This window comes from Pseudonaja textilis, chromosome 5, assembly GCF_049901715.1.
Source record: "Pseudonaja textilis isolate UNSWEBS1 chromosome 5, rPseTex1.2, whole genome shotgun sequence".
In the NCBI taxonomy this organism is placed as follows: Eukaryota; Metazoa; Chordata; class Lepidosauria; order Squamata; family Elapidae; genus Pseudonaja; species Pseudonaja textilis.
The window spans coordinates 64,876,100-64,894,704 of record NC_141994.1 but is presented as its reverse complement, the minus strand read 5'-3'; the positions used below and the strand labels follow the sequence as shown (position 1 = coordinate 64,894,704).

General features: G+C 43.0%; 1 protein-coding gene across 32 annotated transcripts in view; it reads right to left on the bottom strand.

Moving 5' to 3' along the window:
- The window catches only part of PLEKHA5 (pleckstrin homology domain containing A5), a 203,985-nt gene extending 193,833 nt beyond the window's left edge, over nt 1-10,152 (bottom strand). For 8 of the 32 annotated variants that reach the window (XM_087935159.1, XM_087935170.1, XM_087935163.1 and 5 more), the window contains exons 1-3: nt 9,808-10,074; nt 9,565-9,641; nt 5,305-5,362 (exon numbers count right to left, since the gene is read on the bottom strand). In XM_087935159.1, the coding sequence (XP_087791285.1) occupies nt 5,305-5,362; nt 9,565-9,641; nt 9,808-9,899 (227 nt within the window). In that variant the 5' untranslated portion in view covers nt 9,900-10,074. Of the gene's footprint in view, nt 1-5,304; nt 5,363-9,564; nt 9,642-9,807 lie in introns of all 32 variants that reach the window. The other 24 variants (XM_087935165.1, XM_026712748.2, XM_087935166.1 and 21 more) reach the window with 8 other exon arrangements.
- Nucleotides 10,153-18,605: the final 8,453 nt, after the last annotated feature.

Here is an 18,605-nt window from a genome sequence, read left to right as displayed (position 1 = left end):
AAACTCTCTCGCTTAGCAATCAAAATTTTGGGCTCAATTGTAGTCATAAGTTGAGGATTATCTGTAGCCTCTTTGTGTAAGCCCTCCAAATGCAGATTCCTAACTTTTCTAAAATTCTCACCAGACAAGACTTTATCAATGACTAATCTGGAAGAAATTTTAATCTGAAAATATTTTTTCCTTGGAAGAATACTATGTCTTGTTGATATAAAACTGAAGAATACAATGGTCACAATACTAAGCACTGGGATAAATCTTCCTTGTCAACATCTCATATTTATATCAACATCTCTTTAACAGTGTCAAACATTCTTGCAATTATCTATGTGCCTGACCTCTTGTCACCTTGCAAAAAAAATGTATACTAGAAGCAAAATCAGCAGAGTGGAACACTGCTTTTTGTGTTTGTTTGGGACATTCACAGGTCAGAAAGATAACACCCCAAACACCACCCAATTCAGAACAAAAGATCAATATGATACTAGCTTGGTTCTGGGGCCACCTGTTCTCTCACACAGCGCAAAGAAAGCACCAGGGATTAGAAGTTAAGTATACGTTTCTGATTTCTAGGTGGCTTCATACATGCAAAATGCAATACAGATAATTCACTTTTCTTGAACAAGAACATGAAATGGAGAGACACGAAAAAAATTGAGAGAGAAAATGCTTCACTTAGATCATTTTTCCCTTTTTACTTCCCGAAGTACTTTAACTGATGCTTCAAGTCATTGTAAGAGATAGTACCAAAGTATCAATTAAGTTTGTAATATAGCAACTTATGGTAAAAGGGAAACTAGTGAAGTTATTTTCAATTACTTTTCTCTATTGAAAACATTATTGATTACAAGCCATCAATTCTTTTTTGACTCTTACTGTCCACATATTTTCTCCATGAGTTGAAATCTACTATGAACTAAATATCATTTTTTAGGGTTCAGCATTAAAATTCTGATTATTCAAAGAACAATTTGTTTATGAGGAATTTCAGTACGCTTGTCTATTTTAAATTCTTAGTAAATAAAATAGTTGATTTTCCAATGCTAGAAGTATCTACTTTTTCAGATAGAACTAATCTATTTTTTTCCTTTAACCCGTACTATCAAACTGCAGTATCTGTATTCCTCTACTAAATTGAATTACAATAAAACCTGAAATCCTTCACTAAGCTCATTAAAAGTAAAATGCTATCACAACTTCTGACAAAACCTTATTACCCAAAACAAATAGACTGCATTTACCAGTCTTTGTTCTGGAGAACACTTCCAGTATGTAATTAATACAGAAACAACATCAAGAAGGAAAAACAGGTAACAATATAGACAACAGTAATTTAATGTTATGAATATCATATACTCTTTTTAATTAGTATAAATTTCCCCATATGATTTCGAATACTTATGCAATAAATGTTCAAGCTATCTATGATGGCACCTGTTTGCAAAAAGATATCTTATCAGATTTTATTGGTACGACAGCCATAATTCAGAAAGTCTCCAGATCTAACTCCAGACCAGAAACTACATTTGTAAAAAAATATGTACCATGCCTATGGAAGAAGCATCAAATATCCCATGGAAAAATATTGGAAATGCATGATGGAAGATACAAGTGAAAAAATGGAATGATAAACAATTGCTATTAGCTTAGCTTGTCATAAGCAATTTTACTGAGGAAAGAGAACATGTTCCTTGTTTTACTGTGGTCATTTTTAAAAAGGTTTCTTGGTTGTTAATAGGAATCACTGCTGTTTCTCTCTGTGATTTCACCACATTCTTTACCTCTGTTTATAATCACAGTTCATTAAAGGACCTGATGAAAATGTATAGTTAGGAAACTTCATTGCAATCCTTCTTGCAATTTGAACAAGCTATTTCCTGTCATTGCTTTCATTAAGTAATCATATTGTTATTTTATCTATGTTTGAGATCAAGCCTTTCAAATCTGCAATTGCTTTCTAGTGATGTCTCAAGTAAGTCTGCCATAAATACAACAAATATGTGCAAAGAGTCCTCAACTTACCACCCTTCAAAGTTATGACTGATTCCCTCAAACACTATTTGAAGATCTAATTTTGAAGTTACAACATCTGCACCCTGTACTCCCATGCTCATGTGATCATATTTTGGGTGCTTGGCAACCAGCTCATATATATAACGATTTGTAGCATCCCATAGTCACGTCACCACAAATTTTGACATTGTTTACTGGTTTTTGGCATCTACTTCTGGTTTTCATAAAAAATGCCTAATTGGGTATAATGGATTTCCTTAAAGAAAGGAAACAAAAAATGCTGAAAAATCAGTTCCAGTCATGTAATGCCTTGACTTCCAAGTGCAAGGAATAACTACCATAATCATGGGCTTGATTATGGTCATAAATCAAGGACTACCTGCATGTTATGACTGCATATAGGTTTTCCTCATTTTTCACTTTACAAGTTTTCCTTCTGAAAATTTGCAGAGCATTTCATAAGATGACTAAATAGTTAGGGATCAAATGGTAGACCTGAGTTCTATTATTCTGCAAATGGAAGGACCACAACAGCATAACCCTAACCCTAAACCCTAACCCTCTCCACGGTTCAGGGAAATCAATACCAGGTGAGATTAGAAGCTTCATGTGTAAATATCTTTGCCAGATCAGTCAAGTGCTAGAATGTCTATAGTAGTTTTATGATACCATTTTCATCTATGAATCTCAGACCTAAACAATTGACATTTGCCTTCTCAAATACAGCCTGTGCTGAGAAAATTATAACGATCCTAAAGATCTGAGTTCAAAGTTTGAGTGCCTTTCTAGGCTCACATGTAAACATGAAAGCGAATGATACAAGCAAATTTACACAGCTAAAACAGCTAGACCAAACTATTAGATCCTTAGAGGTGTCAGGTAGTTTTATTGTTATATTATTGTATTTTATGTGCTTAACCTGATTTAATCTACCTTAAGGAACAGAAACTTAATAAATAAAAAAGATGAATGGGAGCTCTTCTCAAGAGAAGAATCTGACATCCAGCTGTAAGAAATTTTGTGAATCAATCTCTGAAGAATGTTTCACTGCCAGAATAAATGGATTACCAGCCTAAGGTAGAAAAGCTGCCATTTTTATTATTTATATGACAAAGGTATTTATTTACAGGTAGTCCTTGACTTATGACAGGTTGCTTAGTTCGAAGTTACGACAAAACCAAAATAAGTACATATGACCCAGATTTGAAGTTCTAATAGCCACCCTCCCCCAATTCAGTCATGTGATCACAGTTGGCAACTGGCCCACATTTATGGCCGTTTATAGTCCCTCATAGTCACATGACTGCAATTGACAATTTTACTTTATTTTTGCCAGAAACTGGTTACTTCTGATTTCTGGAAAATACCACCATTACCGACAATGGGTTCACTTGGTGACTACAGAGTTCTCTTAATGACTATGAATTCGCTTAACAATCATGGTGCTTCACTTAACAACTGCCACAAAAATATCAGAAAATCAAGTCAACCACCATGATGACCTGTTTAACGATCCACAAAGCCTACAACTGTAATTCCAGGCTCAATTATGATTATAAGTCGAGGACCTGTATTTATTAAATTTAGAATCTGCCCATCTCACTCACCTATCGAAATATTCTGTATGACATGAACTGTCAGCCCCAAGAATGACACAGTAGTTTCTCTATTGTTGCTCATCTATAGACCGGAATCTTGCCAGACTAAAGCTATTGCCAGATTATTTGCATCATTGTTAGATAAACCTCTGGGGAGGGGGGTCCATCTTTACCCTTTCCCTGCATATCCAAGATTGCAAGCTACGTTGTCCCTTTGCTCCCTGGAAAAGAGCCCCTTCCTCTTGGGATTACATTCCACCACATAAACTCAATGCATTCTGCAAGATATGCATATTTACACCAGAGAGTCGCACAACATTTCATTACCAAATTATGTCAAGAAAGCTTTAAAGAAGAGGAGCATATGCTTTCTGAGCTTCGGCATAATATTTAGATAATTATTTCAATGACAACAGAATAACTTGATGATGAAGCACTATCAGCCACATGCCCACCATTTAACAGTTCTGATAACATCCTGTACTTAAACGTACCACAAAAATCATAAAACAGGAAAATTCAAAAATGCTTATTTTCTACAAAAACAGCACGGTAACCAATATGCTACTGACTTCAGCATTTTCCACTCTTTCTCTACATTATTCTGCAGTATTTTGTTCCAATGGCCTATTAGGAAATTTAGTGGAATAAGTTGTATTTCTGTGTAGAATACAGAGTCACATTTAATACACAAGTATGTCCATTTCCTAAGAATATCAAAACGAGAACACCAGGTTTGTCACTAAGTAGTAGGTTCTTTATGTAGGACAACAGACATCATCTCAAACTTTTATAGAATAAAGAAGTACATAGTCTAACCATCCATGATGCTATTTATGGTAACTACCAATGGCTTCTCTACATTCCATGAAGAACACTTTCCCAAGACTACCTAAAGTATTGAAACCATTCTTTTTTATTCAATGGCCAGAAATTAAATAGAAATACATATGGACCGTTTTCTGAAGCTTTTCATCATGTAATAAAAGTCCTCACATGCTGCAAAATCCTCCAATTATTATTATTACCCCACATTTCCAGGGTCACAGATATAAACAGATAAATGCAGCCATCCAAGACTCAGATTAGGTAGGCAGGAGGACCCATAGAGCAGTAACTCTTTGTTTGTTTTTCTTCAAATGTAAGTGTATTTTATTTATTAGATGTTTTACCCACTTTTATTATTTATTTCAATAAATATTTCAAGATGGCAAACATATACAATACTCCCATGGATGTGGGGTTTTATGTTTTCCTTAGCCCACACTACATTTTCCATCAAAATAAGAGCACCACGGCACAGAAAGGCATAACTCCCAATTTAAACATCCTAGAGTGGCCCAAATATAGGATATAAGTGCAGAAGTTGGATTTTTATGTGAGAAATTTGGATTTCCCATTAGGGACAAACCTTTACAAATACTGTAGTCCTTAGCTGTCATGATCAAATTGCTATTCCTTAGTTTCACCTATCTCAAACAATCACTGCAAGAATCAGAAACATATGCCATTCTTCCTTCCCTTAAACTACTGCCATGAGGCATTGTTGTTACATAGCAAAATCCCATTCTACAGATTATCTCACACATCCATCTTGCCACCAAACTGCCCTCTGAAAAGAATATAAGGCTCCTTAAGACAAAGTATATAGTAATAAGCAGGCTCAGCAAAATATTGCATGCTGAGCTTCACTTACTTTATGTAGTATCTTGCACCTTCAAAAGTATATGCTTCTTCCCAACCTGTGGGTAGATCTAGAGTAGAAAAAAATAGTCTCATCATATGTTTGAAAATCATTTTATTGCACTAAGCATTTGCAATTGTTTTAGCTTTTTATTCTACAATGTTTCAAAAGAAAACAATTTTATAACTCATAGATGCCCCAAATTCTGACTCATTATGAACTCAAGAGCAAATAAGATTTAAATTATGAAAGTAAAACACAGCTCAATAACTAATCCTAAGGACTTTTAAGTATTGCCACAAATATTCCTGAGTATTATAGTTCATCTCTTCAACTACAGATAGAGATACTGAAAAATGTCTTCCCACATCTTAAGTTAACTAGCTTCATTCACTTCATGTAGCTGTTGTGCCAATCATAAAATACCTGAGCTGAACTACTAAAATGGCATCTAGTGAAATATTATTACACATAGTTGATGTCCAAGTATCAACATTTAGCTCAGGGGTGTCAAATTCAAGGCCCTGGGGCCGGATCTGGCCTGCAGGGTGTTTAGATCTGGCCTGCAGGGCCGCCCTGGAAACAGTGAAGGACTAGCCCGCAGTGCCTCTGCCAGTGAAAACAGAGCTCAGAAGGGTTCCCCAAGCTCCATTTTCACTGACAGAGGGTTGCAGGAGGCCATTGTAGCCAAAAATGGATCTTGGAAGCCAGTTTCGGTGGCAGAACGCTCAGGCCACCAAAGGCACCCTCGACATGAGTGACGTCGAGCTGGCCACACCAATCCTGGCACGACCCCCCCGGGGGCCACAATCTTGATGTGGCCCTCAGTGAAATTGAGTTTGACCCCCCTGATCTAGCTATACTTTCAAGTTTTACTTGGAAGCATCCACAAGTAAACCAATACAGGTAATCCTCAATTCTCAATTGACCTCAAAATTTCTGTTGTTAAGTAAGACATTTGTTATGTGATTTTTGCCCCATTTTATACCCTTTCTTGGTGCAGTTGTTAAGTGAATCACTGCAATTAACACTCTTGTTAAGTCAATTTGGTTTCCCCATTGACTTTACCACAGGTGATCCCATGACCCTTGGAAACAGCAATGGTCCTAAATATAAACCAATTGCCAAGCAGCTGAATTTTGATCACAGGATCACGGGGAGGCTGCAAAGACTGAAACTGTGAAAAACGGCCACAGTTTCCAGTGCCATTGTAACTTTGAACGATCACTGAATGGACTGTTGTAAGTCGAGGACTATCTGTAGTACAGAGATTTAATTTTCACTATTAATTTAGTGACGAGGCAAGAGAGATATGCTGCTTCTCTATAGTCATCAATTAAGCATCAATATTTTGAATCTCCTTTTAAAAACAAAATTCAAAAGCTAATCTCATCTTTAGAACAAAAAACAAAGCATTGTGGAGAAAATAGATCACTAAAGCTGTGCTTAATTACAAGGCTCACCGCTTAAAATAGTCATTTCACCTACTGCACTATGCATAAATACAGCTGGCTTTGCTTTTTATAATAGTCCCATATATATGTTTGAGCACAGGTAATTCAAATACTTTGGGTGTTAGAATATTTTGGTGAGACATTTAAAGCTATTTTGGGACCTTGATGTAGAACACTTCTGCATGGTAAACATTCTATAAACAAAGAGCAATTAAATTCAGAGATGCTTTCCTCAAGATAAACATAACAAGTTCCCACAATCACAATTAAAAGGTTATACAAGCCAGCGTAATATAGCTTTTCACATGTTATTTCCGTGTAAGAGTAAAAGAGCAGGTCTGATTGGTACAATTTCTTATCCAAATATTATCACAAGAGTATTCGGAATTCGCCATGCAAGCCTGAAGAAGAAATTCCATTTGTCTAAAAACAAGGCTTTGTTCATTATCCAAAATACCTTAAAAGCAACCAAAACTGATTTTTTTTCTCTTAGAGACATTAACATATTTTGGCACTTACAAAACAAAGCAAAACACTTATTTAAATGGCAGAATGAAACACAATACATCTGAAATGTAAGAAGAAAAAAAACTTCCTTCAGTAAAGGCAAAAGCATTAATTTAAGACCAGGATGGAATTACAGGAGAAAAACAATTGCATTCAACAGCCAAATTACTCAAGCGCATCTGCCCCTTCCCCTTACCTGCTGGACTTTTCAATTAACACAAACACTAATTATACAAGGAGCAGGGAACTCTTCTCAATTAACCAGCAGCTCTGGTTTCTGACTCTGAAACACAGCTGGCTATAAACTATCCCATGACATTTCCCATAACTATGACTAGGAAGAGAGATAAACAAAAGAACTTCACTCTGCCTTGAAACTGCTCCCAGGTCACATGGAGTCAAAAGCAAAGACTAATGAAATCTTAAAAAAAAAAAAAAATTAATGCAAAAATGCCAGACCAGTCGTCCTAATCCAAATGTCCCTGGATTGCCTTTCCTTTTTTCCCCCTATTTCATACATCCAGTTGCATAAAAGGAAGAGAAGGGGGGGAGCAATTGCATTGCTGAATAGCAACACCCATTTCCCCATGGCATTGTTGATTGATGTGCTATACCAGCAACCAATTATTCTTTTTCCAGCCAGAACCTTCTCTGCTGCTTTTCGTCTCCGGAGAAACAAATGGCAGAGTCTAACCCCCCCGCCCCAATATTCATTTGAGCAAATGCAGTCAAATAACATACATGGGCATCTCTTAGTTCTCCGGATGGGTACCTGGAGACAGAAGAGTAGCAACCATGCAGAGAGGTAGGCTAATAAAGCAGCAAAAGTGAGCATACATGAGAAAGTTTAAAAGTTAGTTGGGTTTAAGGATGCAATAACTTGAAAATAAATGATAGAAATGTGATGGCAATAACGCGAGTATTTTGTAGATTAGTAACAGAGGTCCTGGTCAGAATTGGAACAGGGATGCTAATATTCATCCAGAGTCAATATACTGCTGGAAAAGGCATTTTAAACACAGGGAGAAAGCTGGCTTAAAGGATGACAAAGAAACCAGAGGAATTTTTTACTTGATAAATACAGGGCCATAGATGCCCAAACTGTCAATCATTAGGAGATAACAATGGATTTACAGGGATGCTCCAATCAGATGCCTGACTTGCCTTAGACAGAGTTCAAAACAATATTCGAAGTCCAGGACCCTTAACTTAGGAATTACTTGGTTAAAGGATAAACAGGGAGAACAGAAAGACAAGGTGATGCTGTGAAAGGGATGGGGTGTGAGAAAGGAGTGGGCAGGTTTATGATCCCACAAGAAGAGCTTCAGATAAAATGACAAAGAGATAAGGTTAGAGCAAGAGAGAGAGGGAGGGAGGGAGGGAGAGAAGGTATTTCAGTGATGATTGCATGAAAGGTGAAACAATTAATAAAATCTCCTTGGTTCAAGTTATGAGGGAGAGGAACAATTTTCACAGAGCAGAGAAAAACGTAATGCCACAAAATAAATGACAGTACAGTAGTCTTGAACTGAACAGGGGGGGAAAAAAAATCTTGCATTCAACCAAAGGGCAAGTGGCACAAAGAAAAGCAAATAGGTGAGTCAAAAGGTCAAGGAAAAACAAGGAAACAGGTTGGGGTTTTTTTTTTGGTTTTTTTATCCAGAGAGAAAGTTTTGAGCCACAGAAGGAAAGAAAAGGACGGGTTCTTCTTCCCAAACCTGAGTTGCCATACCCATCCCTCCCCCCCACACCACCACCACAAAAAAAAGGCCAGCCAAGTAACAAAACTTTTGGGATGGGTGTCTATGTTCAATTACAGTGAAACAATAGGCTAAAGCTTAGAGGGATGCAGCAGAGGGAGGGAACCAACCGGAAAATTTGGGAATGGCAGAACCGAGAAGGGGGGAAATTGGGAAAAGTGGGGGGGGAGAGGAGAAATGCAGAGTAATATACACCTAAGGAAGTCCGAGAGAGAGAGAAGGGGGTCAGCTTCGGTGGCCAAAGGCCAACTCAGGGAGAGGCTGGAAGGCAAGGCAAGGGAGAGGAGGAGAGTTGAGAAAAACGGGGCAGCATTAAAATGTTGCTTTGGTTGTGGGAAATTTTAAAATTAGGAAGGAGGCAACGGGAGGGGGGGGGGCAGCAGGGGGGCAGGAGACGAGGGGCACCGGTGCACGGAGAGGAGGGGAGGGCAGGGCAGGGAAAAGTAAAGCAGGGATGGTGGAAACAACTCCCTCCCTTCCCCCCCACACCCCTCCCCAACACACACACACTTCCCCGCCCGATGCCCTCCAGAGGAAAGTGCCCGCCTTACCTGGGCTGCGCCGGTGCCCGGTGATCACCGCCTCGCCCGTCAGCGGGTGCAGCCAAGTGGTGCTCTTCGCTTCCTCGCTGCCAAAGGGTGTGGGGGGAGGGGAGAGAAGGGAAAGATGTTGAGGGAGGGGAGCTCGACATCCCCCCGGAATCACCCAGCCTCGGCCGCCCTCCCCTCCCTTCCCTTCCCCCCTCCCCGCTTTCTACCACCACCACCACCCCGCCCCCGCTCCAGCCGGCTTACTTGATGAAGAAGATGCGGCCACCGCGGCTGATGCCGAAGCTCCAGCTGGCGGGCAGCGAGCGCAGCCGCTCGGCGCTCAGCTCCGCCGCCATGTCCGAGCGCAGCCCGGGCGAAAAGCGGCGCGCGCGGGCACGGCGAGCCGAGTTCGAGGGGAGGGAGTCAGCGGAGGAGGAGGAGGAGGAGTGGGAGGCGCGCGCCGGCGGGGGCGCGCCGGAGGCCGCCAACCAGCACCTGGGCCAGCGGGGGGAGAGAGAGAGAGAGAGAGAGAGAGAGAGAGAGAGCGGGGATGGGGGGGAGTGAGTGAGTGAGTGAGTGAGCAGTGGTGGATGGCGGTGGAAGAGACGCCCCGCCCATTGAGCCGAGCGGCGGCCAACCAGCGCCTCGTTTCTCCAACCTGGCTCCTCCTCCCCGCCCCTCCCGGCCTCTCTCTCTCTCTCTCTCTCCCCGCCCCACCCCCGCGACCCCGTCCAGCCCGCCCGCGCGCGCACGCGCCTCGGGACCCCGCCCGCGAGGTAATTTAGTTTAAGGTGCCGTCGAGGCGGCTGGACTCGTTGGTGGCTGTGCCGTGTCGATCGCCGCCCCCTCCCTCACGTCGCCCAGGCTCTCGGGATCCTCCGAGGCTCTTCCAGGGACGCCCACCGCGGATCCTCTCTGCCCCTCGCTTGATCCACGGCGTCTCCCAGCAATCTTGGGGGGGGGGGATTGCAACCCCCGACCCTCCCGTCGCTCCGCCGAAGGCGCCCTGTGCCCAAAGTAGGGGAGCTTCTGCTTGGCGATCGTTGCCTGCCAGGAGCAGTCGAGCTTTTATCTCGTCCCAGGACGGATCGAGCGGTCCGCGGTCCTTTCAGGGCAATTCCTCACCAAGCGACTTGGATTGCGACTCCGTTGCAACCCCCCGGATATCCCTAAAGTGACCCAAAGCGACCCAAAGCCCCTCTGAACAATTGCTATGAGTGATTTTCTTGTAGAAGTGGATTCCGATGCCTTTTCCTAGTAGATCCGGAGAGCGCTGGTCTCCCTTCTTTCTGGCTTGCCACAAGGTCTCCCGACAGGTTACTGTTGGGAAGACCATTGCTTTTTCGACTATTTTTTTTATTATTATTATTAGGGTTGTCATAGAAATAATCCTTATCTTGTCAAGCTTGTCAATCCTCTGGAGGATTATTCTTGTTCCTTCTCGGATGTGTGTCCATTTATATCATGTATTTTCTTGATTGTATGTGCTTGAATGTATTGATTGATGTTCTTAATTGTATGTGCTTGATTGATATGTTGGTCCATGCATAAGTGCACCAACATGCCTACCATCCCTGTCCTATTGTTTCTTTTTATGTTTCTTATATGTATCCATTTCATGTATTCATAACTATGTTTATACTTATACTTGTTATCTTATAATCGCTTGACAAATAAAATAAATAAATTGTAAGAGAGCAAAATTGCCAGGTCCAGTTCTCCATCCACCTTGGAGAGATCAAGCAGCAGGCTGGGTGACATGGCCTTCCTTTCACTATTTCACATTAACCCTGGGGTTTTTATATTCCACTTTTATTTTCATACAAACAGGTGTCGACTTCTGTCTGATCGATTTGTTCAAAGTTCATCTCCCAAAAGCTACTTACAACCTGACCTCAAAGTTATCACACAAACAAACACATGAGATCACATTTTGGGCACTTGTCAACCAGCTTACCTTTTCAGCTACATGTAGCATTCCAGGGTTACATAAGTGCAATTTTTGGTGGTTTTTTTTTTCTTTTTTCTTTGCTTCATTACAGTGTTTACTTCAGGTTTCTGGCAACCCCCACCAGACTGGGTGAAATAGAATTTCTTAAACGCCACAGTATTTGCTTAAAACCACTGTGTTCATTTAATGATCGCTGCACTAGCTTAATGACCGTTGCAAAAAATAGCAAAAATCGGGTCCAGACACACGATGACCCGTATAAGCACCAGAATAATTTATGTTTGTAATTCCAACTCAATTCCAATTATAAATTTAAAAAACTACCTGCAATAAACCTGACAAAATCTTACTTATGTCCATATAGCATGTTACCATTTCTGACTTCCAGTTTCAATTCCGGCCTTCCTCGCTTCCTATTCGACCAGTCTTGCATTCTATATAAAAATTAAAGCAATGCTGGGATGATATGTGTCTCCTAGGACTGTATAAGTGGTTGTGAGTCCCTGTGCAGGATGAGACAGCCTGAAGCACCTTTTAAGCCTCAAAAATGGTCTTGGAGCTTTACCCACTCAAAAGGAAATAATGTAGTTTCCATGTGAGTTCTTGCACACTTTTGAAGATTTCCCTAACTGTTTCCCTGTCCTGCTCTGAACCATTCTTGTTCTTGAAATTCAATTCATGTAATAATAGAGTCTAATTCATTGTAAAGACTCTTCAGAACAATACATTCACTTTCTGAGATAATCTATGCAATTAAAGCTTGCTGCAATTAATGAAGCAAAAATAAACCGTCTTCTTAAATCTTTCTATTCTTTCCATTATCCACCTTATGTTAGCAATCTGATTCTGTGTTACTCTGTTTTTCGCTGAAACCTGCCTGTTCATTGGTTCTATATGTTCCTTATAAGATCCTATGCAGATAAAAAATAGGGTTTAAATCACACTATTCCAGTCCACCATCTTGATTTTCTGGGCTATGCCATGTGGACAACCCTGCTAAATCTCGCTACTTGCTCAGATGCCAAAGTTCTCCATCCCTACACTACACAATTTTGTTCAATATTTGCAGATATAGAGGTGTGGCTGTTTTAATGGCCTCTTCTTGTGCAACATTAGAAGTTCAATAAGTATTTCATTCACACCAAGTATTTTTCCATTTGATATTGGTGTAATATCTCATACATCTTACTTTCTAGTGGTGTTAGTTTCTGAAGATGTTTACAAAGCTTTCTCCTTCTGTAAAAGATTTTGTATAGACTCTAAGCTATTCAATCTCTTAACTTCATTTGCTTCTCTTAGCAAATTCGGGTTATATTTCTTCAGTGTTTCTTTTGACTTTAATTTCAAAATTTTAATTCTAACATTTTAATTTTTCATCCAGTGTTTTTATATTCTGGCATTTTATTGTACATCACCTAGAGTGCCTTTCTGAGGAAGATGGGCAGTTCAGAAATCTGAAAAATAAATAATTTCCTACCCTAATTAACATTTTCCTGTGATTTCTCTCAAATTCTTACAAACATTTCATTTTCCTTCTGTCACTTTCCTCTCTCCATTGTCATCTTAATTAAGATACCTTTATTGTTCTTTATTATCTGGTTTTGAAAGTTTGCATACTTTAATTATTTCCCATCCTTGTTGAAGACCTCCATCTTTCTGTAGCTACCATAATAAATTATTCTCAATGCCACTTGAACTTTTTGAGATTTTTTTTCCAACTTGGTTGTCATAATATTACTTATAATTCCCATAGCTTCTCCAGGTCTCTTTCCCATAAGTTATAAATATTAAATTTCCCTATCAGTGAATTAATATTCTGACTGCATGTCATTCAAGACAAATCCTGCTGGCACATCTACACTCTTCAATTTAGTTGCTTTGGTTTTATCAACTCAACTCTTTCTTTGACACCAATAATTCATGATCGGTTCCACAATCTGCACTTGGAAGTGATGGGTCTGAATGATCTGAATCTCTCCAATTTCTGTTACTAATACATAATAAGTTGGATTTCAGTGTCTGTGCTGTCCAGACAGTGTATGGGAATTGGATAGTTAGTTAGCAATTGTGAGCTGTCCCCCATCATGGTAAATGTAGTTAAGGTATCCTGGGAAATATAGTCCATGTCACGTGACCACATCTGTAATCCTGATTGGTCACTAAATTGACCCTCAATGGGTTGGGGGAGGTTTCTGTTAAGTTCCGAAGAAAGGGGAGGCCACACCAGAGCATTCTGTAACACGCTTTATTCAAGGGGAATAAAGGGGGCTGTCGCGTCTGCAGCTAACAGCAGACTAGCTAGCGAACAGCAACTGGCTCGACCTAGCAGCCGGCTTTTATAGCCGGCTGTCGAAGGGAGCCAGCCAATGGGGGTTGCGAACGCCCCCACCGGATGGACGGACCAGATGGAGAACTTGTGTTAGTCCCGGGGACATAACACTCCTTCCCCCCAGATACGAACACGAGTAGTCCTTTAAATAATCGGGTGGTTTGTGCGAGCGTCCAGACCGGTGCAGTTCTGGCGAGACACAAGGTGGCATGGGGTTCTGGGAGTCCAGAACTGGCTCTGCTGGACCCTCGGATCGAACTGGGCCCCGGTCTGGCGTATGGGAAAAGTCACAGTCCCCGGGTTGGATTGTTAAATTGTCATTGTCCCGCAACCCGGGGGTGTTGCTGGTGGGAACGACTGGCGCCTCTGTAGGACGGTCCCGGTCTACCGTCCTTTCTCTTGGCTCGGCTGGTGATGGCTGGTCACTTGGGAGGTCGCAGCTGGAATTCGGGTGCGGCGATTGGATAGTCACCGGAGTCCCTGGATCGGCGTTGGCATGCTCATTCTGGCGACTTCTTATCTGGTCCAGATGCCTCCGCCATATACGACCATCCTCAAGCTGGATGCGGTATGATCTTGGGCCGGTGATGGCCACGATCTTTCCAGGCACCCACAGTGGATCGCTGGCATAGTTTCTGGCGAACACTCGGTCCTGTAACATAAAACTCCTGACTCTACTGTTAGAACCAATCGGTGTGTCAGGGCAGTAGTGGGGGTGCAGTCTATCTAATACTGTTCTTAAACATCTGCCCATCAGTAACTCGGCGGGGGATTTGTTTGTGACAGTACAAGGGGTCGAGTGTTGGCTTAAAAGAAAACGAGAGGGCCTAGAGTGCCAGTCATCTTGAGTGAATCTTGCCAATGCTTCTTTTGCTGTCCTAACGGCTCTCTCTGCCAACCCATTGCTGGCAGGGTGAAAGGGAGCTGTTAGGATATGCCGGATGCCCAGGTTGGTGACATACCGGCTGAATTCTGTTGAGACAAATTGGGGGCCATTATCTGAAACTATGGTGTCAGGTAGACCATGTGTAACAAATAAGCGAGTCAGAGCCTGGGCAACTGCTCGGGTGGTAGTAGTGAGTAGGAGGGCCACATCTATCCATTTGGAGAATGAATCCACAACCACTAAGAAAGTTTTGCCGTGGAAGGGACCTGCCAGGTCAATGTGCAATCGTGACCACGGTGCATTGGCACTCTCCCATTTGGTTGGGGTAGCAATCGGTGGTGCTGGCCTGGATTCTTGGCAGGGGCGGCATGAGCTTACCCATTTCGCGATTTCGTCGTCTATGCCGGGCCACCATACATAACTCCGCGCCAATGCTTTCATCCGGACGATGCCGGGGTGCCCCTCGTGTAACGCTTTCAGGACAGGCGTCCGCAGCTGTTTTGGAATGACCACTCTGGTCCCCCAAAGTAGGCAGCCCTGTAAACTGGAAAGTTCCTGCTGGTGGGTTTTAAACGGTGAGAAATCAGTTGACAGATTACTGCCCGGCCACCCCCTCCGTACCCAGTCCAGGACCTGGGCGATAAGTTTGTCTTTCTTGGAGTGGAGAGCTATGTCACCGGCGGTGACTGGGATGTTAAACTCACTGGAATCGAAAATTGCATGGACCGGGGCCGGGTCCTCCACGGGTGCTGGCAACGGGCAGCGGCTGAGAGCATCGGCGTGGCTAAGGTTTTTTCCTGGGCGGTGAACCAGTTTGTACGAGTAAGCCGCCAGGAATAAGGTCCACCTAGTCATCCTGGGAGATAAGACTTGTGGTGTTTGTTTTTCTCCAGAGAGGAGTCCCAACAGAGGTTTGTGATCTGTGACAAGTTCAAAATTGTGTCCAAAAAGAAATTCATGGAATTTTTTGACCGCGGCAACGGCGGCTAGGGCCTCTTTGTCGATTTGACTATAGTTACGCTCGGTTGATGACAGGGTTCGAGAAAAGAATGTGATTGGAGCTTCGGTGCTGTTGGGGAGTCTGTGGCTTAAAACAGCCCCAATTCCAAAAGGTGAGGCATCTGCAGCTAAGACTAGTGGGAGGCGCTGGTCGAATTGAATTAGGACAGCGTCTGAAGTGATTAGCGTTTTGACTGCCTTAAAGGCGTGTTCCTCCTTGGGTCCCCAATGCCATGGAGTGTTTTTGTCTAGAAGTCTATGTAACGGTTCGGCTACTGATGCCTTGTGGGGTAGGAACGACGCATAGAAATTTAGCAGACCCAGGAAGGCTTGTAATTCTGACTTGGAAGAAGGAGTGGGTGCCTCATGAATGGCTTTGACCTTGGACTCCACTGGATGGATGCCTGAGGCGTCTATTTTATACCCAAGAAAGTCCACCTGCTTAGTGGCGATGGCACATTTTTCCCTTTTTAGTTTGAGGCCATGCTGCCTAAACCTATCCAATACTGCTCTGACTCTGAGGAAAAGTTGGGGTCTGTCCCTGGCTGAAACCAAGATGTCATCAAAGTACGGAACTACGCCAGGGAGGCCTTGCAGTATCCGTTCCATTAATGACTGGAAAATACCTGGGGCGACGCTAACGCCAAATTGGAGGCACTTGCATCGAAAAGCCCCTCTGTGGGTGACAATTGTTTGCAATTCGGCCGTTTGGTTATCCACAGGAAATTGCTGGTACGCCTGTGACATATCCAATTTGGCGAATATGGTTCCCGGTTCAAATGTGTGTAGTAAGTGTTGGATTACTGGGACTGGATATGCGCTAGTCTGTAGATAGCGGTTGATTGTGGTCTTGTAGTCAGAACACATTCTTATACTGCCATCTTTTTTTAGGGGTGTGACAATTGGAGTCTCCCATTTAGCAAAATCTGTGGGCTCGATCACCCCTTGCTTAAGCAATTTATCTAGTTCAGCATCCAGCTTAGAACGCAGAGCAAATGGTACTCTCCGTGGTTTCAAGCGGATGGGGACAGCTTGCGGGTCCACTGAAAAAGAGATGGGCGTACCGGTGTAGCAGCCCAATTCATTGCTGAATACATCAGCATAATCTGAAAATAGGGTGTCGATATTGGAAGGTGAGACAGCATGTACTCCCGTTAAGCTAAGGCCGAGATAGGGGAACCAATCCAACCCCAAAAGGCTAGGGAGGGCCCCATCCACCACCACTAAAGGCAGATGTCCTTTAAAGGATTTGAATCTAACAAGGAACTTGCCTGTTCCGAGTACTGGAATATTCTTCCCTTGATAATCCCTCAAGGTGAGGCGACTTCTCTGGAGCTGCTTCCTGGACAGAGTAGGTCGTATTTTCTTGAGCGTGCTCCACGAGATGATCGAGAGTGCTGACCCGGTGTCGACTTCCATAAGGCAGGGTTTACCTTCTAGATGGATAGAAAGTGTGATTTTATTAGGGGTCAAAAAGGTATGGTTAGCCTGGTAACACGTATAACAATTTTCTACTTGCCTCTGAAGGAGAGTAAAAGGATGATGACCTTTGTGGCGCTGTGTGCATTGCCTGGCAGGCCCTGGCGATGTGGCCCTTCTTGTTGCAATTGTTGCAGGTGGCGTTCCTAAGCCTGCAAGTTGCTCTTGCATGGGACCCCCCGCAGGAGAGGCATAACAGGTTGTGTTTAGGTGTGCTGCTGCTTTTTTGTCTAGCTCCTACCTGAGGTTGTTTGAAAGGTTTGAGGCGATGGACCTCTGAGTGCTCGATGGAGTCTTCTTCGCTTACCACTTCCTCGGAGTGGACAGTGACCGGGTTGGCTTTGGTTGTGCTACCTTGAATTTCAGCGGCCGATTGAGTTACTAGTTCTGCTGCCAAAGCTTCTTCGATTGCTTGAGTGAGGTTGAGGTCTTTCCTGGCCAGCAAACGCCTCTGTAATTTTGTATCTCTGACTCCACAGACGAGTTGATCCAGGAGCATATCGTCTAGGTAATTTCTGAATTCGCAGTGGAGTGCTGCGGTTCTCAAAGCAGCCATATATTGATTGACAGATTCCCCATCTGCTTGCTTCCTCATACGAAAGGCGAAGCATCTCGCTATCTGTGATGGTTTTGGGGAGTAATGATTGGAGAGCGTCTCTAACAGCTCGGACCACGGAACGTTCTTCAACTCTCTGGGGGTGAATAGCGCTGTGGCGGTATCGAATACTGCGGCCCCGCAGTAACTCAGGAAGTACGACTTTTTTCTGTTCTCTGTAGCATCGGCCAGACCGATGGCATCAATGTAGTGATTGAAGCGGTTCCTGTACGAGTCCCACTTGTCTTCATCTGGCTTGAACGCTGGAATTGCTGGATTTGAATTCATGTTGCAGTTCAGTCTGTTGTAGACTGACCACTCTCTCTGGGAATGCAATGGCCCTATAAGTGTGGCAGCTGCAGTACGCAGTGCTGCTTCAGCTCTATAGGATCTCTCTGGGTTACACGCTCTATGTGACTATGGCTGTATAGCCGTAACTGACTTCAGTTTGAAATTCACGCCCTTACAAGGGCATAGGCGGCTATGGCTGTAGCCCCATGCTGACAGCTATTCAAAATGCGCGCCTAATTGTATCTTGGCGGTTGCGGGTGCAGCGCCGGAACTTCGCTAACAGCAGAATCCGAACTGTGACGGTTGGATTCTGTGCTCAATGCTGGGCGGCTGAGGTTGTCAGTGCCCTACTTTCACGTAGCTTATTTTAACGAGCGGCTACACGCTCTGCTTTCACTTCCGCATTCACAACTGACCGAGCTCTCAGCGACGCGGCTACGGTTCAGCGTTTGGTGTGTGAATTCAGCTCTTGTTAGTTGCTGCTGGTTGGCCAGATCCCATCCTCGTCGCCAATGTTAAGTTCCGAAGAAAG